General features: G+C 41.9%; 1 protein-coding gene across 6 annotated transcripts in view; it reads left to right on the top strand.

The window, feature by feature from the left end:
- Nucleotides 1-21,940, top strand: part of RIMBP2 (RIMS binding protein 2) — a 93,479-nt gene that overhangs the window by 45,108 nt on the left and 26,431 nt on the right. For all 6 annotated transcript variants that reach the window (XM_077835026.1, XM_077835029.1, XM_077835027.1 and 3 more), the window contains 4 exons: nt 9,756-9,907; nt 10,273-10,740; nt 14,852-15,001; nt 21,050-21,208. In XM_077835026.1, the coding sequence (XP_077691152.1) occupies nt 9,756-9,907; nt 10,273-10,740; nt 14,852-15,001; nt 21,050-21,208 (929 nt within the window). The remainder of the gene's footprint in view (nt 1-9,755; nt 9,908-10,272; nt 10,741-14,851; nt 15,002-21,049; nt 21,209-21,940) is intronic.

Genomic DNA, 21,940 nt, shown 5'->3' on the forward strand with positions numbered 1-21,940 from the left:
GGCTCTGGGCAGGAGGAATAGAGGCTGCAGAGTCCAGCCCCAGTCCGTTCCATGCTGCTGTGCCATGGGCTTCTCCGGGGATGGAGCCAGCTGGGTCCTGTCACCTCCTTGGGAGTGAGCTGTCAGCTCCCCTTGCTGAGCCACTTTGTGCCCCAGACGGGTTGGTTATGCAACTCCAATGGAGAGGGCGGGTGCAGCAAAAAAAGCTGAGGAACCTCTGCTCTACAGGAGCCAGCGGAGGCTGCCCAGGTGATGCTCTGAATTAGTACATCTGGATGCTGTGGCCCCTGCCTGGCTGACTATCATAGTGAGTTACATACTATGGACCATATCATGGCATCATACTGGCATAGGATTTCGGCTTGTAAGTGTGTGGCATCATCCAACCCTTCTCTGCGCAGGTGTGTAAATTCCAATGACATTACTGGTGGTAACACAGACATACTTTCCCAAGGGGGAATTGTTACCTCTGTATGTGGTGCATTGCAAGCCCAATTAGCAGAGAAATAGTTTCAGGTTCAACTCTGAATTGTTTTGCTTTGTGAGTTCAAGTCACTCTCTCAACATTATCTGTATTTCATATGCTGAACATAAACAGAAGAAAGTTCTGCTTACTAGTATAGGTCCAAATCCCGAGGGCCTTCCTTGGCTTTTACTTTGTCTTACTAAGGCAAATTTCTGTTGAAGTGTAGGAATTTGCCTGAGAGCTGATCTATCTTGAAAATTGACAGCGTCGTAGCTATTCCTCCGAATCCACACCCCTGAGATACACAGCTATACTGACCTAAGCCCTGGTGTAGACAGCGCTAGGTCAACGGAAGAATTCTTCCATTGACCTAGCTACCGACTCTGAGGGAGGTGGATTAACTATAGCAACAGCAGAACCCCTCCCGTTGCTGCAGTGAGAGTCTATGCTACAGCAGTGCTGCAGGCGTGGTTCTGTAGCGATTTAAGTGTACACATACCCTAAGTAAGGATGGGGTCAGAATGAAGGATCTGAGGAGATTTAGCCCACAGATATCCCCATACCATTTTCTCTACAGCAGTAACTGAGTACAGTCCATTTCTTTAGCAATCTGAAGTGTTCCCATTATTTCTATTTTCATCATAAAGACCAATGAAAGAAGAGAAGGTAGCTTGACCGTTCACCCACAAAACACAGCAAGGAAGAGGACTGTATACATTGAAGAGACCCACTTAGAGACAACTTCCCAGTCCCAAATGCTATACAAAGCTAGCCAAATAAGCATGCTGTGATGGTGCCTATGATTATGGTACTTTCAACAACCAAGGAGAGTAAATTGCAGCAAGGGGAAGAAACTTGGCATGTGACACTTAGGGCTGTGTGGAATAATTGTATCAAAATAGAAAATGTCAGAATGGAAGGTTTGTGCATTTTATCCTAATGTCCAGTTTTGCTTTAAAAAGCCCCAGATGTGTTTGAAATTATATGGACTGTACGTAGCTCACTGGACCTGATCCTGCATGGCATCAGTTGAAGTCATTGAATGGGAATCGGATAAGGCCAGTTAGTGGCTAGGGGGCCTCATCAGTATTTACCAACCCTTCCGCACCTGAGAGACATCCCTGGTGAAAATGATCACCAAATTTCACTGTACTCAGTGCTGATGACACTACCTGTCCGGCTCTAAGCCCGTGTAGCTCTTTGTCTCCCCTTAGTGGCTAGATCATGTAATGTGGTTTCAGGCAGCTACTGCATAGGAGCTAACAGGCAGCAAAAACTCATGCTTTGAGATCCAGGTGCCCCAGGGTCAGTCGCAGCAGACCCAACCAGGGGCATTGTTGCAAATCCATGTCAGTTTCTGATTGTTTCACAGTGAAGTAAAATTGCCCATGATGAACAGCTAACAGTTTGGTTCTTGAATTTCAGCATTATAGATATTGAAACAAAGGGAGAGATCTCTGTGAAATAAGGGACAGAAATAGAAGTTAAAATTACAGCATGTTCCATGTTTTTCTCTTGCAGGTATTACCAGCAGTAAGCAACCATGTTTCCCTGCTTCTAAACCCCAGGTAAAAGGTGGAGAAAGCGAACATGGATGGAAAGAAAGTCAGATGTCTTAATAGGGCTGTTCTTACCATCTTATATGTACTGATTTACTCTGTGACCCTGGACTGTTCCCCCACCTAAACCACAACCTTATGATCTATAGTGTTAAGGAACGTATTTCAAAGATTATTTTAAAAGATGCTGAGAAAGTAATAAAGATAGTTTGTCTGAAGGGCACATTGTTATTGTGCTGCTTTGAGGAAAGATACATATGTGTGAGTAGGTGTCCCAGGGTCTAGTGCTGCCATAGCGAATGTCAGTTTTAATAGACAGTGCAGAGTGAAGCACAGCATAAATGGCCACAGGCAGCTGTTAACTTTCATGCTGGCATTTTCCAAATGGCTTCAAAGGTGCCTACTGGTGAATAGATGGTGTTACTTTCTTGGAAGGTTGGAAAGCCTCACGCTCTCCTGCCCTGATCAGTAGTGTGTACCCTCTCAAGGGAAAACCACTTGTACGGGATAGTAGTGGTCCTTACAGCTGATCACAGACGATGCAACAAGAGACTTTCTGGAAACTAAAAAGGGGAAAAAAAATGTGCTATGTGAATTCTTAGCAAGCTGAACAAGGCAACCAGCCACGTTCCAGAGCAGTAGAGGGCAACTGCCTTCAAATACAGGACCAAGAGAGGCTGCCCCTCACTGATTCCGGTCATAGCACAAAAAGTCATATGCTTGCATGGTTAATGCTTGAAAATACACATCCTCTTTATCTGGTCAACAGCTTTTTAAGTGACTCTTTAGTGCTGCAAAGGTTGGTCTTTAGTTCTTGGTCCAGTGGAGCACTTAAGCATGTGCTTAAATTTAAACACTGATTGGTCCTTTGCTCCCTCCCCTCCTTTAATTTAAACCTTTGGCTGGATCTTTTGGAGCCTCTTGCTCTTCTTGCTCCACTTTAGCTGCCTGCCCCACCTTCCCTCCATGTCATCTAGTATAGGAACTTTGTTTTTAGGAAAAAGAAAAGGAATACTAGTGGCACCTTGGAGACTAACCAATACAGACTAACACGGCTGCTACTCTGAAACCTGTGTTTTTACGATATCTGGTCTGACCAATCACCAATTTTAGGTTCAAGAAGGAATTTTCCATTGGAGCCAAATTGGCAGCGGTCTGGTGGGGTTTTTCACCTGTCAGCTTCTAGGAGGCACAGTTAGATTAAATAGGAGTAGGATTTAGGCATTAGTCATTTGTGTTAATGTTTAGTTCATCGCAACTTGCAGCCACTGTCCAGTGCGGATGAAAGGCGAAAGGGCCAGTTCCCAGAACTAAAACACCTGGAATTTTGTTGGTGGACCTTGAGCCTGTGGGAGAGGAGAGACCTGAAATCTTCACAGACGAAGGTCCCTCTTTGGTACCCTCTGTCTCTCTAGCAGGGCAAAGGGTGAGAGGATTCAGAAAAGTAACCTTAATCATCAAGGTAGGCTCAGGAGAGTCTATCCTGAGTTATGGGTTATATGATGGGAGCCCTGTAACTCCTGCACTGGACTCAGTTAAATGCCTGGTATATGAGAGTTCGAGGAAATGAGGCAGCTAGCACTCCTTCTCAGTGTTATCTTAATAAACTTATGATCTGCTGCTTTAACCCATGCCTCACTCAACGGCATGTCCTGATCAGTAAACACCTGCCACAAATATTTGTGTATCACCCATATGTATTTTATATCATTCCATTGTTTCTTCTCCTCTCACACCCTAGTGCCTTTGTTTAGCGGATTAAGCTCTTTGAAAGTGTTGATGTTACGTTAAAATAAATAAAAGTATGCTCATCATTGTCCCTTAAAATGAATTGCCACTGTGCTTTGATGCTGATAATGGAACTGCTCAGTGACAAATGTTCCCAGGGAAAACCGCTCTTAATTTTAGCAATGAATTTGTTATTAGCGTAATCAGTCATTCACTTGAAATTAGGTACAGTATAAAAACTCAAGAAACCAGCTTCTGAACATATTACAATGCGGTGTATGTACTTTAATAGCTGTGTGACATGGCTAAGCATAATTAACAATTGGTTTTATCAGGGCACTAGCTGAATTGTTTTGGATTGACAAACTCCCATATAGGCAGAAGTTGCACACATTGCCTTGTGCTTAATTCAGCCACTGTTAAGGCTTTGATTCTTCATGTAGTTTGATCAAAACTTCAGGAGGCAGTTCATTGGTTTTAAAAAATAGCACTATTTTCATCCCTTTAGCAGGTATTATTGGGAATTCAATTAGCGGCTAAAGAAAGTTGCCATTTAATTCACAGAGAAGGACAAAATTCTGAATGAGATTGGAGTGGTTGGGGGAGAGGGAAACAAGACCAAGAAAATATCCATGGTAGCGAAGATGTCCAGAGATGGACAGTGGAAAACAATTTGAGATTTGGAAAGATGTCCACGTGAGAAGAGATTGAAAGGATTGGGACTGTTTAATCTACAGAGGAGACAGTTAAGAGATGACATGATAGAAGTATCCAGAATGATGATTGATATAGAGGAGATAAATTGGACATTTCTATCTACCCTTTCTTTTAATACAAGAACAGGAGGTAGCCCATGAAACTGAAAGGTTATTTAAAACAAACAAAAGGAAATAATTGTGTTGCTTTGGGATTATTATTGTTTTTATATACAACCCGTAACCAGCTGGTGGGACTCGCTGACACTAAGGCTGACATAAAGTCCTTTTAGCTGGACTTTAAAAGGAATTAGACATTTGTATGAGGACTCGTACACAAACACACATGATGCAGCATAAGCTAGCCACTTGCTGCCTTGAACTAGGGAGAAATACCTGCTATGGGAATCGAGGATATTTTGTTTCCTGTGCTTCTCACCTTCTCCCTTTGCAAAGATCTTGAAAAAGTATTGATGTAACTGATTTTTCTATTTTGACAAGAGGGTCAAACTGTAGCATAAACTGTAATGGAACTAAAAAGAGAACTGCAAAAATAATGCAACAGTTTTAAATCGGAGATAAATCAAGATGCTTATTCAGTAAGTTTCTGACGTTACTGCAAGTGTCATGCAGTTTCCCTGATCATCCACATTAATACCAGTGAAGCATTCCTGATGATCCACTAGCACTTCCATAACCATGGAAAATATCCCTTTTAGTTTATGCACTTGCTGGCAAGATGGATTGGTGCTAGAATAAGGAGATGCATCCTATCTATCATCCCGCTACAGTCGGGAACCCCATTGCTTCAAATCCCCTTCTGCTATTTCCTGCCAACTGTCAAGAGTCACACTTGTGTGCAACAGAAGATGCTTGCTGGCCTTGCACATTTGAATGACAACGGTTCCCACTGTGGATTTTCAAACTGCTGACCGATAGACATCCAGCGTGATCACCGCTTGCTTTTCCACTGTCAATGCAGCTCTCTTTCTGGTGTCTCTGCGCTGGAGGGCTGGGGCAAGTTTGGCACACAGCTCCAGGAATTCGGCCTTTCACATCTGAAAGTACTGCAACCTCTGCTCATCATCTCAAATCTGCATTATCATGTGATCCCATCACTCAGTGCTCATTTCTTGGACCCAGAAGTGCCTGTCCACTATGTGGAGTTAATCTGTGGATGCCTCCGACAACATGATACGTTTATTCGCTGTCTCCATCATCCATTCCTTGTCCTCTGGCATCTCGTCTTCGTCATCAGATCACCAGTTGTAGTGGTAGTTGTTGAAGCAGATACAGGGGTACCATGTGTCCTGTGTTAGCAATAGACATGAGAATTGCACTAAGCTGTACAGAGTCGCTTCTGCTGGAGAGATAGCAGAGATTAAAAAGCAGTACATGAAACTGGGGGAAGTTTTTACAAGGCACAAAAATTATGGGCTAGAATAACCATGATGGGATGGAGAAAGTGGCATTGTGGGAACTTCACCACTAGCTTTCAGAAATCCCTGGGTGAATTGTTGGTATCCTACAAAGCACTGCAAAAATCTCCCACAAGGCATTACACCAGAGTAAGGTACCTACCCTTGATGCACCAGATCATCTCTTGATGCGACAAGTTATTGTGAGGTGCTGTGCAGCATCAGTGCAAGCTGCCAAGTGCATGGGCTCAAGCGACAGTCATGCAGCTGCTGACTTTTGGAAGCTGACAGAGCGTCAGATTCCCACGCTTCGTAGTGTAGACACAGCCACGGGAGGCAGGCTTAACTTTAAGCATGAGAGCAATCCTTTTGACGTCTGGGATTACAGACATGCTAAAGTGAGCCAGGGGTTCAAGTACTTTGCTGAATCAGGGCCATGGAAAAATTCAAACGTGTAACCTACTGTAATCTGGTCTTGATGTCTGTTACCCGCCACGTGAGCCTGTCAATTTTAAAAGTTGCTCACCCAACGACTCCTCCACACCGCTGATCGATTTGGCTGACTCATTGCCACCAGTGTGATGGAGCCAGTTTAATGTGTGTGTGTGTGGGGGGGGGGGTCTTACGCACTGAGGTGGTGACTAACTGCCTGATTTTCATGTGCTGGGTACCCCCATTTCATACAAACTTCTTGTGGAGTTTTAAGTGCACCTCTTAAAAGCAGGCCCTGGAGGTGTAAATTCTGTGGTGTTTGTATTAGGGCCTGTGAGGTTATTAAATATACTTAGCCGAGAGGACACTCATTATAAACCACATATTCCTCAGCCTTTGGCAAACACAGCGATTGTGATTATACTTACAATTAAAGACAAAGCCCTACAAAGTGCTTATGTAAAATGCAGGTTTCATGACTGACTGCCGCCCGCATGGAGCTATGAATCAGTACAAGTCTCAAGAGGTTCTTTGGGTTGTGATGGACTGACGTGAAAACTGAACAGCTCTCCTTTGCCTTGCTGGCTGAGCCGTAAGGAATTGACTTGCACTGGAGAAGCTGAAATAGCCACCGCATCTTTCAGTGTAAAAATTTCCTGTCCCCCTCTCCTCTCCTCAGCTGTGGTTTCCCGCGAACTGGAAGGTTGGCTTGCACGTGAACTTTGCTCACAGAAGCACTACAAGCAAGCACCGTTGTAGTCAGAGAACCACCTTGCTAACCAAAAACACAGGAGAAAAGACACAGCATGGATCACGCCGTATTTATTTTTATGGGGGGGGGAGTGCGCTAAGAGGCTGTTTAGTTGTCTCTGACCGTACCTAAGTAAAGCCCCCTTTTGCCTATAATGGCCTGAACTGTAACGAAATGGCTACAGTGTGTACTGATGCCCTCTAGACAGAACTTGGTAACATCGATGGCCCTATTGGCTTCTTGCCAGCTTCCCAAGACCCATGTTTTACCTAGTTTACAGCTTCATCATTTTCTTTTCTCTGAAAATGAGTGCACACAGGAACGACATGTGTTGGTTCTGGTGTTGCCCTTGATAGAGGAATTGAAATTGGTTGTGCTAAGTTCTATGGCGAGAAAAAGAAATTTGCAACTGCTCGACTGTGTCCTCCACCAGCAATTCCAGAAAGCTTTGTAAGCTTTTTAACGTGATAAACTTACCAGGATTTGACAGTTAAATTAACACAACGGGCTTTATGAAATATACATGAACTAATAATCTCCAAGATATTTTTACTTTGGGTTTCCAGCCAACACAGGGCTATTTATAGTAGGTTCAGTAATGTGTTTTAATTAGGGATGTACTGAACATGCTAGTAGGTTAATGTACTTTAAATGTCTTAAAAGGCTGAGTTTTGGTTTAATTTTTTTTTCCAGTGCAGAGTGGAGGCTTTGAGCCTAATTCTCATGTACACTATGAGAACAGGATTCAGCCTGCCCCTTTCATCCCTCTGGCCCCTCCAATACACAGCCTTTCACAAGGCGCAGTTATAGTCTATCCCCAGCCATGGTCCATCCCATCCTTTATAAAGCCATAGCCCCATGTCCTTGGATTTGGCTGGCATTCTGTGTGTCTCTTGACACAAGCTTTCTTCTGGACTTCTGCATTCACCGTTTTTATTTTTTTCTTTACAAATGAAACCACGATTGTGTCCAAAATGGCAGGTAATATGAAAAGTTATTCTCTGCATAATAAAAATGACAGTAAGTAGCCCATATATTATTTTTAAAATGGAGCTGTATTCTGTAAGGCATATTACTCAAGGAATTTCTGCAGGCAAAGGACTCCCATGTTGTGTTTTTCTCAGCAAGAAGCAATCTGATACAGTGCATGGTGCTTCTGAATTTCATGCAATAGCTGGTTTGAAATGTTTTCCTGTCCTCCGCCCTCACAGCCCTCCCACAATACCCACTAAGCGGAAAAAAAATCAGTAATATTTGCAGTAAGATGGTGTCTAATATAGGCACTATTCCAGCCCTTTCTTGCAGCAGCCTTCCAGTTATCACTGATGCAGAACAAAGGGCATGTGATTATGTACAGTAGAACCTCAGAGTTAAGAATAACAGAGTTATGAACTAACCGGTCAACCACACACCTCATTTAGAACTGGAAATACGCAATCAGGCAGCAGCAAAGACCAAATATAAATAAATAAATAAAAAAGCAAGTACAGTACAGTGTTAAACATAAACTGCTAAAGAAAAGGGAAAGCAACATTTTTCTTCTGCATAGTAAAGTTTCAAAGCTTTATTAAGTCAATATTCAGTTGTAAACTTTTGAAAGAACAACCATAATGTTTTGTTCAGAGTTACGAACATTTCAGAGTTACGAACAACCCCCATTCTCGAGGTGTTCATAACGCTGAGGTTCTTCTGTACCACAAACACCAGTGTAAATCACCTAGGCGAGTTGTTTCTGCTGGTAATTAAACGAACACAGTTTACTGCTGATATTGCAAAGGGTAAGGTGGGGAGGGATGAGGAAACAGCTGTGTATCAGCCTCACTGGTTCAGAGCACTGCTGAAATGGGTCTGTTTTGCTGTAATTTTGTTGTATTTAGCAAGTATCTCAAGAAAATTCTGGTCTGCAGGGAGCCTGGTTCATTTCCTACCACCACCTCCTCCTCTTCATGTGCGTCTTCTACTGGTGGTGCTTTGAAATTCAAAATCAGCTCCCAGCACGCAGTGTTCTGTACTGATCTGTGTTTCAAAGGCATGGCCCGAGGTAGTCTGTAGCCAGTCATAACAGGTTTCCATACACACTAATGCCTCTCCTTGCCAACTTCTCCCACCACCTTTAATATTTACCTCTCCCCACATTCAGAAGAATTGAAGCATTTGTACAAGAGCTAGGGGAAAAGGTAAGTACATGAGCAAAAACAATGTATTTCCCTTTCCATTTTGTGATTAAAACAACCGAGAGGGAGCAGGGTCTGGTAGATGGTTTCACTAGACTTCTAGGTTCACATTCGTGGCTCCATGACTAACCTGCTCTGGGATCTTGGGTAAGTCACATCACATCTCAGTGCTTTAGTTTTCCCTTCTACAAAATGGGGCTAGTGATACTTAGCTCTCCTTTGTTAAAGTGCTTTGAGAATCATGGACCCAAATTAAAAGTGATGGATTTGACCCATATATTTTCCTAATCATTATCAAAAAAAGCAAGGAAAGCCTGTCTGGCTAATGAACTCAATACAAACCTTTCCCACCGTTCAAGGTGTGAGGACAGTTAGCCCTGTTATGTATGAAAATATATCATCCCTATATGCAGAGAGGGTGATAAAAAATCCGCAGTCCTCAAGATTCACAGCAGACCTTGAAGTGGTCTGTCTATTTTAAAGCATGAAACCTAAAAGAATTGAATGGTAAACAAGGCTTTTGTTCTCCTAGGTCCTCCAGCTCCACCTCAAGATATTACCATACAGGCTGGGTCCACACCAGCCACTATACAGGTGTCCTGGAAACCACCAACCCTTACATGCACAGGGACCTCCAATGGAGCAAATATTACTGGCTATGGTGTTTATGCAAAAGGCCAAAGGGTAAGCTTTCTTTTGCTTGTTACAGTGATCAGCAGCTATAGGTGTGCAGATAGATTACCAGGTAAAGGCAGTTCAAGGTTTGCTGAGTTGTTCTGGGATTCACTGCAGCTATTTTATCACTTCATTATTTGCCTGGTTTGTAAGTTAGCTGTGGAGTTCCTGAATGTAAACTCATCAGGAAGACATAGCTGTTCAGACATGCCTAGTGAAAGTGTTACAGCTGATTGGTGCGAATCGATACAGACCTGCGGTGCTGATTATTGCAGCCAATGGGCAACACTTTGCAAGAGCATAGGAAGCCTTTCAAGGTGACTATGGGAGGAAATGTCTTTTCACACTTTTAAGTTGCTTGTTTATGTATTCAGGTGGCAGAGGTGATCTTTCCAACAGCAGAGAACACCTTCGTGGAGCTAATGAAAATACGAAATGTAGAAGCTAAGGAAGTTACCGTGAGAACACTTTCTGCACAAGGGGAATCTGAGGACTCTTGTGTTGCTGCCATTCCACCTGACCTATTGGTGCCTCCAATCCCTCACCCTCGAACAGCTCCCAAATCGAAGCCATTAGCAAGTGCCGGGGCCCCAGATACCAAAGATGAACATTTAAGTCCACATTTAAAAATGGATGAGTCATGGGAGCAGACTCGTTCAGCATCCCCCATTCATGGACACACATTGGAGCCTCCTGCCCCCAACTTTCAAAGCCCGCTTCAAGGAAGGAGGTCTCCCTCGCCTAATCGAATACTCCCTCAGCCGCAAGGCACACCCATCCCCAACACTGTTGCTAAAGCCATGGCGAGAGAAGCTGCCCAGCGGGTTGCAGAGAACAACAGGGTAAGGCAAGCTCTTTCTTACACCCTGTCATATAGAGTGGCTTGGTTGCAAATCATTTAGTTTTAAAAAGTAGATCACCTTTTATATTAAAGTTCCATTTATAAATACTTTATAAAGGGTTAATAACTGATTAATAAAAAGTCAATCAATTGTTATAGAGTCCATTAGGTCTGTAGGCTATTTATAACTATGTCTAATAACAATCTATAACTGTTTCTACTGATGTGCTTACAAGCACCTAGAACATCATATCTGTACATGGAATCTTATGTGAATGAAATCTATTAAATCTAAAGCTTGCATAATTGATTAAACCTTTTATAAACCAGTTATAAATTCAACACTAATATAAACCGTGACCAAAATCTACTCCCAGATGTTTGAGTGGATACTCTGACCATAAAGCACAGAGATATTGTAATGTGCTATCCTTTGATCTCTTGCTGATAACCCCAACGATTCTTAAAAATGGAAATATATTTTTAAAAAATCTGGTTTATTTTTGGCCAATTAAGTTCAACATTTGGCTCCCCACACCATGTCACTTGGGCTTCTTATCTCAGTTAAAACAGTCAATAACAAAATACTAAGCCTTCAGCCTCAAGGCTTGTGAACAGAGCTACCTGATCTCTAACAAGAAAAATCTCTGTGAAAGTTTGACCAACAAAGAGCTGTTATACATTAAGCCCCTGGAGCTCACTTATGCTGAGCTCTGGCAGGTCACTAGAGAGAGCAGGTTGCAGGGGTGCGGGCCCTTTATTCACTGAAATCGCTGTGTTGGTTGCAATTGCAGTCTCAGAGAGTTAAGCCCCAGGAACAGACATCAAGAGCAGTCTCATTGAATATAACATCTAAGAGGGAGAGTAGTGAGAGGTGACGTTTCATAGCCCGTGTTACATTCTAAAAGTGTAAACACCCACGCATGTAGGGCTTGTTACATCATCACTGACATATCAAACACCACCAGATGTGAATAGGTAGTGCAGAGACTGTGTTCCTGTCAGTGTGAAGGGATGATTCATTGCATTAGATACCGGCTGAAGCTCTGTAACCCCAAAGGCTAACAAATTTCTTTCATTAACCTGTCCCGTCTGATGTGGATCTCCATAGGCTGCTGTTACTTTTGTGGGCAGAATCTGGCCTTTATGCAATAGAATCCTGAGGTAAACATCTAACAAACCCGGCCCCCCCCCAAAAGGGCTGAATCAACGTGCTCATCTCGATGACCAATGAACCATGCAAGCAAACCCTTGTACAGTGAGATGAAACTAGCACCCTGTAGCTGTTGCTTTCACCTTGCTCTCAAATTAATCTGCCTGGCAGTTGCGGGGCATTGCCTAGTGCAGATGAACTGGACAGTCTCAAAAACAAACCCACCATAAAACATTCCTGAAAACAGTTGATCATTTCCTATTTCCTACGTGGGGCAATTTCCCAAGACCACAGCTTGCTTGAAATTCCTTGTGAACTAATTAAATTAAGTTATTAGCACATGGGTATGCTCTGTCTAGGAATAACTCTGCATGACTGTCATGCTGTGCTTTGTTTACCATCCAAACTCCACAGGGAACAACGTCAGAAATGGAGGCAGTGTAAGGAGTGCTGGTGTATCGTGGCTCATGTTCTCGAGAATGGTTTCTTGGTTTTGCTGAATTCTGTTAAATGATACAATGCTGCAGGGTCTTTGGGGCAATCTATCCCCACAAATGTGTGAGGCAATTAAATAAGACAGTTTCAGTGTTAGAGCAATAATTAACAGCAGAAGGAGAGTAAAGTGGAGAGATATAGTTTAGGGGGAAAGGGTATATATTTTTGGATGAGATTTCGAAAACGATGGGCAGTCAGTGAGGTGGAGAGATCTTACATAGAGGCTGTTCTGCACAGCAGAGCTGCAAAGGAGAAGGCTGTCACCTCAGCAATGGTGCAAGTGCAGACAGGAGGATGAGTGGAGTGATTGGGAAGAGGGCAGAGAGAAAGGTTCCCTGAGGTGGGATGGAACAAGTATTATAGGCCCAAGTTCTGCAAAGCACTTAAACATATGCTTATGTCCATCTCTGGTCAGCAAAGCATTGAGGCATATTTCATAGAAGTCAAAAGAGAAACTTGTGTCTATCTGAGAAAAGTTGAACGAGTGCTTACTTTTCAGATTTTTAAAGGTTTTTTAGGCACCTCAGGTACCTGAATATCTTTCAAATCTAGCCCTAAATGCTTTGCTTAAACAGGGCCCTAACAACTAAGATGGTAATTTAAAACTGCACACTGAAATGGGTGAGCAAACTCAGGCTCTGATTCTCCAAACGCTTATGCGTGGGCATAACTTGGCCCACCAGAATAAAGTTCTATAGACCTCAGTGGAGCGACGCAGGTCCATAAAGTTAAATGTTTGTTTGCAGGATTGAGGTGTAAGTCAAGTTAGCCCATTGGTTCACATTAACACCAAATATTTTATTTTCTCTTATTTGACTTGCTATACACAATGCTGCAAAACCCTATTAACGGTAGGTTCTCTGGATACCTCATGCAACAGAAGAGACCTTCGAACGCTACAGCTTGAATGCAACACGAGAAGAGCCACCTGGGCCAATGCACATGGATTAGCCTCCTTTTTCTTGATTTGTTTGTCAAAACAAAAGTGCGCAAACCTTATCTGATTGACAGCTGAGCTCAGCTCATGAGAATGAGATTCTGTCCTAAATTTAAATTCTTAGGAGGGGGTAGGGGGAAAAGGAAAACAAAAACACCAAACCCAGTTATATAATGACAAGCAAGTTTGGATGCCAATTGCATGACCACTGAGCCTTTTAAAAAAGCAAATGGCAAATCGGAAAGAAGGGCCCAATGACCTGGACACAAGGCTATGTATTAGAGGAGCACAAGTGGGTCTGTTTTGGATGGCTACTGGACTGATTGTAAGATAGATGGAGCAGTGGTGATTAACTAGAGCATGACCGCAGTTTAAGGGAAGGGGGCTGAGAAACTTTTTTTAGTTTTTGCAAAATCACTGATCTACACTCCAAAACAGGTTTAATTAGATTCACGTTTGGACTAGTCATTAGTAAATCTTCGAAGGTTCAATGCAGAGACCTGGGCAAAAGTTCAGGGGCTAGATTCACTCTGGGGTAAGCCAAGTTCTGCGAGCAACACCTATGGCACATAGTCCTCAGTAGTGGAAAGTCCCCTTTGTACTGGGTGGCGGTGGTGTAAGCCGCTGGAGCCCTCACATACCTCTAACCAGAAAGCTGGATGGTGTGGACTGAGGAGGGCTTGTGGTCAGCAGGATCTAGTGATTGAGGGTGAAATTCACTTTGGTGCAGAGGATCAGCACAAGTGCTTATACCTTCACAATAAGAAAGCGTTACTGAGGTTTCGGTGGTGCACAGACATTGTGCTCGTCCTCTGCATAGTGCTGAATTTCACTATGTGTGCATTGTCTAGGCAATTTCTGCCAATGGACTCCTGTGGGATCCCCTAGGAGAGATTAAAGAAAGGATTTAATAGAAATTAAAAGAAACACCCTCTGTTCTCCCCAAGAGTGAGTGCCCTATAGGTGCAAAGTCCTGTGCTTTTCAGGAAAGTGGCACATGCAAAAGGAAAGATTGTTCTCCACTTAGTCCTAACACACACGAGTCGAGGCACTGAGTAGTAATGTCCACAGTTAAATTCAGCATCTTCAGGGGCGGAACTCTGGTTTTATGTCTTCTCTGAAAACACTGTGCCTTCAACATCATGTTGAGACATTTGTTTCAGTAATGATTCAAGGAAAGAGCTCTACCTACTGCATCCCCTACGCCATTTCCTGGAACATCTGCGTGTTCTTTAGAGATTACCCATCCAAGTGCCCACCCAGCCTACACTTGCTTAACTCATGAAATGTGATGGGATTCTAGCACAAGGAGGTATATGCTGGTGAGTGAGACCAGTGAAAGGGCTATGATTTAAAGGAACCAGAAGTTTATCGTTCGAGTTTAAGCCATAGGGATATTTAAATGTGCTCTTGGGGAGTCGTAGAATCAGCAGACCTGGAATCATTAACATCTCTTTGTTGGCTTGCTGGGAACAATGGAGGTGAAGGGGGTGCCCGCTTTACTTTACCATGTTGGTGTTTTGCCAGATGGAGAGGAGGAGTGTGTTTAGCGAAAGGAGTAACATGGTGCATTATGCAAACTCAGATGAGGAGGAAGACGGCTACGATTCTCCCAGCATTAAAAGGAGAGGGGCTTCAGTCGACGATTTCCTGAAAGGCTCAGAGCTTGGAAAGCAGGTAATTAATGTGACCTCGTTATGGTAATAAGGAGAGATGTAGGTCTGCAATGTATTGAAAATACTTTATGATGCTCAACACATTAACCACAGCAGTATCATTCTGCTGACTGTCAAACCGATATACTCTATGGCTAAGCAGCCAGACCTGTACCGAGTTTGATGAATAGGCTTTTCTACTCCTACAGCATTATACTTTTAGAAGCTGGAAGTCTTTTTAACTGTCTGGCCCTTTGCTCATTATAAAGGCTGATATATGAATCTCTGATAGTTACAACTAGCAACAACCTTAATACTGAAAAAGAAGGTAAGTGGAGATATTTTTGAATCTGGGCTTTCTCTGCATTATACTTTATTTTTACGTATATTGACGTGCTATAAGACCAAAAAAAGGGCTTGGAATTTTTTGTGTCATTTGAAAGCCATGAAATATCCTCCTTACAAGCAAGGAGCTAACACAATATGTCCCTGGCATGCTGCAGCAGGGAGAAAGATGCTCTCAGAAGAATTTCCTAAACCCAGTCTTCAGCCTCACCCTACTGAAAGCACTACAAGACAATTTAATTTTTTACTTTCAAGTGAGCTGAGCCCCCTATTACAGTAAAGTAAAAATCGGTCTGGAACTTTTTCTTAGCATGTTATAATACCTTGTTGGCAGAATACTCCCAAGTTCTGATATTGGACATAATTAGAGATGTGTAGCCTTTCATTTTATTTAAAGTGATTTTTCAATGTGGTATTACACCACTCTGGTGGCTACAGTTTCAAGCTTAACAGAGTGAAAGTCACCTCTGCTACTTGCTTCAGTTTTAGAGTCTCTAGTAACACATAAAGATCAAGGATAGTGACCACACACACATTCACAAGTACAAGGTCTAGTCTGTTGTACAAGTTTTTGTTAATGTTACACAATTAAAGTCATGATTGTCCAAGCATATAGAAATTCTTTACAGACCTATGCACAAGTTACAAATATGGTTATGCTCACATCTTCCTAGATAATGTTAGGGTCTGATGGATCTTTCATGGGTTGATCATCAGTAGAGGGATGGTTCCTGCTGGAGTTTTCTTGTAGGAAGCTCGGTTTTCCTAATCTGGGCACCCTCTTTTTCTACTGTGATTCTGACTGTACCTCATTACCAGTTAGGCACATCATGCACCTTGCAATTAGGGCATGTATTAGAAAAATGTGACTACCAGGTATCTTGTAAACAAAAAAAATTACTCTTACTGTTAATTTTTTGCAATATCACCCATTCCCGTAATCTTGTAGCATAGGGTCATTCTTTGGTCTCTTACTTATGTCAAACATTTCTTAAGCCAATGACCTAGTATGGCTAAGCTAAAATCTTACAGGCCTGTAGGCCTTGTATTTCAGCCTTATTTACTTAGATAACTAATGCATACTTATCCCTTCTAACTACAAATCAAGCTTATACTTCTATAATCTTACAATTTAACTCTATTTAGCATACAATGATTATATATGGCATAGAATGTTAGTTAATCATAACATCACACAATAAATGAACAACACATAAAAAACATTGGCTACAGATGAATCCAAGCCGTGACATTTGTTTTGCACACACAGGTTTCCTGAGTGTTCTGGGATTTTGGTTCAGCTCATTATCAAGAGAGTGGCATTTGTAAGATATTGATATTGTTTTGGATTTCAAATCCCCTCAGAGATGTTTGACTTGGGGGGTTGGTTCCATCTGTAGAGGCAGTAGTTCAAATTTGTAGAACTCCTGCACTCAGGTTGCACCTACAAACTATATACACGCTCTCGAGACCCATGTACAAGGTGTATCTGAGTCTGCAGCTATGGGAATTGTGTTTCAAAACACACTGGTACATGGAAGTATCTGATTGCACATGCAATTATCTGACTTGTGCAGCAAATGAGCTGTTTGCAGGTGAAACTTAAAGGTGCACCAGGTTGATTAAACCAATAGATATAGTACAATTTAAAATTATTTTATGTGCATCTAGGCCAAGATTTTCTAAAGCGACTAATGATTTCATAAGGAAGTCTGCTCCATTATTTAGGTGCTAGCCTGGCATTCTGGAGAGCTAGGTTCAATTCCCTACTACGCCACAGACGTCCTGTGTAACCTTGGGCAAGTCAGTCAATATCTTTCTGCCTAGGTTTCCCCAACTGTAAAATGGGGACAGTAGCACTGTCCTATATCACAAGGGTGTTGAGAGGACATTAAAAATTCTAAGCTGCTCAGACACTGCAATAATGGGAGTCATATAGAAAACTAAGATTTTGGTTGTCTCCATTTTTGTAAGCCCACTTTGAAACCCCTGTCTGTTTTACTGAGTTCTAGAGATAGAACACTTTCTAAGCTCATTAACCCATTGTGACACTTTCTCAGGGTACCCAGGATTGTGAATCTCCTTGTAACGCCCGTCTCAGTGAGAGAGAAACTTGATTGTGCTTAACTGGGTTTCAGATCTGTGACACCACCTAAACAATCTCCTCAGGGCCATGCCAGCCCTTGCTTTGCCTTGCAGATTAGCTATAGGTACACCTCATACCCCTTTATGGTGTTCCCCTGCAGTGTCCAGCCCTTAACCACTGGACACTCATAGAAATTACCAGGGAATTCTGTTTAGTGAGGCAGCTTTTCTGTGTTCATTAAATACAAATTGATTATTACCTGTTTATATTTCAGCTATATAAGAGAGGCACCTACTTGCAGCTTAATTGCTCATTTTAACTATTTAAGAAAATTGAAAAATTGTACTGCATAATTTGTTAGTAAAGAGCCAATTTCTGTACTTTTTGTATGTAATTCTACTACATCAAGACCTAACCAGGAAGTTTAATAGGAGGTTTTTTTTAATAAGATTTTAGGCGTAATTGTGATTTTGAAAGAATCTGGTAGCTTATTTCACTATAAGGCAATCAATAGTTAGTTAGCTTATTATAGTATAGCTTTAGTCTGTGTGTACTCATTGGTATTCTGAAGTTGATGCCATACTGTGCATTTATGCCCAGTTAAAAGCTTTTGGCATAGTCTCACTTGATGTGTCTCATGCATGAAGAAGATAGAAAGAAAGAAATCAAAGCAGGCAACCACAAATACAGATTAAAATGATGTTGTTCAGCAGTGGTGTTCTGATTGATACTAATGGAGATGGCTGCTGCGGTCTATATTTCTGTAACTGTGTGACATAATATATGGATTTTAAAAAATTTCATATGTGATTATATAGCTCACATCCCTTCCAAATCAAAACAGTCACTGGATCTGCCACAGACTTCCTGTGTGACTTTGGGCAAGGCAATTAGGATTTTAAAGGCTAACTACCATGGAAATAAAAATATTCAAGGCTTACCCTTGACTTCACTGCAGCTACCACTGCCTTCAAGTTAAGGATGTGCATATGTGTTTGCAGGATGGGGGTCCAAAACACAATGATTTTTTAAAAGTCTGTTCAAATTGTTTGAGCTTCAATATCTTGTTACATGCCCATTAGATGCTTCAATATTTTGTAACGAATTAATCTGTTACTAACACAGAATGTAATTGTACAATTATTGCTTACGTAAATTTGAGCTAATTGCATTACATGTCTTAACAAGTTCTAACACCTCAATTAGAAGGTTTTCATTAAATAATTGGTGGGTATTTAACAGACACCTCTGTTATTAAATCAACAGTAGATAAGCATTGGAGATAGTTTGAAAGGTTCCTGCTATGTAGCTGTGCAGCTTTTCTCTGGCAATAACAACCTTTGATAATCCACATGATATCACAAACACGGCTCTCATTTACACAGTGCAGCCCCCAATGAACTCCCTTGTATTGTCCGTATTATAACCGAGAACAGGGTTTGACTCACTGAAATTGGAAGCAAGACTCCATTGGAATGGCATGGGTGAAAGTGAGAGCATCAGACCAAATTCTGGGACTCTTTCATTTCATAAAGTAACTGAAAGTATTAATTCCTGCAGTGGCTTTTATTCTTAAAATTACCCCCTCATGTAATACAGCTGAGGGAAACTGAAAACATTCATGGGTTTGATCCCATTCCCTTGGATAGCAGCGAAGTGTTCAAAAAAGGCTGGATCTCACAACCCTCGATAATAACAATCCTTAGCTTTTATACATAGACTACAAAGTATTTTACAGTGGAAAGTAAGTATCATTATCTGCATTTTACAATAGGGGACATGGAGGCTTAGAGAGGAGAAGTAACTTGCCCAAAGTCATACAGGTCAGCAGCAGAACTGTGAATAGAACTATGGTCTTCTGCCTCCCAGGCCAGTGCCTGATCTACTGGACCAAGCTGGCTCCCATAAGTAATGAAAGAAGGAGCTTAGCATTAATGAACATCTCATACAGCTGAGGCACATTGTAGAGATACACACTGAGATCTCCAGAACTATTGTCTAGGGATCAAGAGAGTGCAAGTCTGCTGTAATATTTGGAGAGTGAACATATTTTCACTTCAGGGTAATTGTTTACTGCAGACATTTCATTTCATTTCATTTCTGGAAGTTTACAGCAGTTTATTGATGCCAATACGTTATGGAACTATAGGAAGTGATTCTGGTCTACGAAAATTGCTTCTGCTGTAGTATTTCTTCTGGGAAAGAAAGTAACTTCTGCTCCCTGACATTCTAGTATTTCAGTAACTTATTCTCCAAAATCCTTTTTCTGAGGCAAATAGGTTTACTCCTGGAAATTGTCTCTACAGCATATAGTACCACTTGCTTGACACTGAAGGTGGGACTGAGCTATGTAGTTCGCATTTGAATCTGAACATATCTAGACAGAAGGGTGTTTGGATTCGAGCCTCTGATCTGGCCCATTATAGAGATGTGGGGCTAGATCCTTGTCTAGCATAAATCAGTGTACACTGGAATACACCAGCTGAGGATCTGGAGCCCCATGAAATTCGGATCTGGAGCCAAACTTCACATTTCAAGTATATTCAGACCTGGAATTTCTGTTTGGGCCTATCCTATCCTGAATTGCTATGCTTCAGACTCAAACTGTATATAAAGATCTGTACTTTTTTGCTGTCTGTATTTTGAGAATGGGAAGATTACACCAACAAAGTAGGAAGATGTGTTATCGGCTACATTGAGATTTGCATTTTAGTTTTTATGCAGTGCATGTGTGAAACTTTTGGGCCCATAAGTTTTAAGTAGGCCTCGACTTAAGCATTTGCACAAGCAGATGAAACTGCTGACAGACCTGAAGCACCAGTGTGATTTTGTTCAGAAAATTAGATGCCTCCTTTTAAAAATGTACCTGTAGATGTAGAATCACAGTAATGTTTGGTTTGTTATCTGGACTGTGGATATAAATCATGACACTAGTAAAACAAAACAAGAATTTACCAAAGACAATTAAATTTAACACCAGCAATTCAATAACATAGCTCATTTCTTCCGTCCGTTCCACCTAGTTGAAAATACAGACAACTTAATTTAGTGGAACTAACTCTAGAAGGACATTAAAATTCTATCAATTCTGCTCCCTAGATGCCTGAATAGAATGAGATCATTGACTCTCATCAGCCAGTGAAAATTTACAATATAGAAATATTATGTAAGAACTGAATGGTGCTCTTGAAGAGTCACGTGGGGTTTACAGTTAGATATAGAAAACATCAGATATGACAATGAAGAGTAGCTTACATGTGAATGGAATTCACAATCTCAGTTGGAGCCTTCACCAGATGGTCAGCAAATCCACTAACACGTGCAGGGCTTCTGTAAATCTAGGAGCTTTTTTTAATCGGGGTCTCATGAGGTTTGTGGTGCAGTGGAAGTGCAAGTGTAATGATGCCCCTGGTTGGGTCATATGTAGGGACTGAATCCGCGATTTCTGGAATTTAAAGTGTGAGCAAGCTAATAAACCTCTTGAGGGCTACCGAGAGTTGCACCTGGTTAGTGTGGGTTACACAAAGTATTATTGCAATATTCAAGCTGCCAGTTGCTACCTTGCCCCCCATTTGTGGGGGCACTGTCACTTCAGATTTTAAACCTGCAGCCTTTTTTCTTTTCTATCCCATCCAATAGCCGCACTACGGCCAGGGTGAGGAGTACCACACGGAGAGCAGTAGGGGCTCCGACTTGTCCGATATCATGGAGGAAGATGAAGAAGAGCTGTACTCAGAAATGCAGCTGGAGGACGGAGGAAGAAGACGAGTCAGTGTAACATCACACAACACACTCAAGGTAAGAGTGACGGAAAAGGGGGGCTTAAGCTTCAGAGAAGGGCAAGCCAAGTTCTTCCTTTCTTCCACGCACTATCATTTTGTTAGTCTGCTGTGGATGTTACAGTTCACAGTGGCCTACAGACTAGAACTGGGATGAATGCTGTTCATAATGTAAAGTCCCCATTGTGAAGTCCATTTAATACTCAGTTCTCTGATGTTAGCCAAGAGCTTCACATATTGAAGACTGTCCTTGGGCTGTTATGCAGTTATCTGTTTTGCTGCACATTTGGGGGTGCTGCTGTGCTGCAGTATATGGAACGTGCACCCAGACCATTAGAGGTTTTCTGATGCGTGCACATCCACAGACAAGTCTTTGAATTTAAATATCCTGTGGACATCCTCTCCATATTACTGACCAGGTTTTTGGAACTACCCCCACGGGATCCTTCTAGTGCATGCTGGTAACGGATTTGGGGAGTTTTATTCAGTGCAATATGGACTCCCAATAGCGTGGATAAAGCCCATAGTCAATGAATCTTAGTGTCGCGATCATTAATGAGCTTCTGGTGGCAGAGCAGACAATGGCGAACATATGTCAGGAATGATGTCCCAAACACTGCATGGGAGGATTCATCCTACAAGGTGATTTTATTCATCTGATTAAAATACACACTGCAAACACTAAACTTTCCCAACATAGAATTTCTGTTTTCTGTAATATGACATATAATAACTGCCTCTTATGTGTATA

This window comes from Eretmochelys imbricata, chromosome 15 (genome assembly GCF_965152235.1).
Source record: "Eretmochelys imbricata isolate rEreImb1 chromosome 15, rEreImb1.hap1, whole genome shotgun sequence".
In the NCBI taxonomy this organism is placed as follows: domain Eukaryota; kingdom Metazoa; phylum Chordata; order Testudines; family Cheloniidae; genus Eretmochelys; species Eretmochelys imbricata.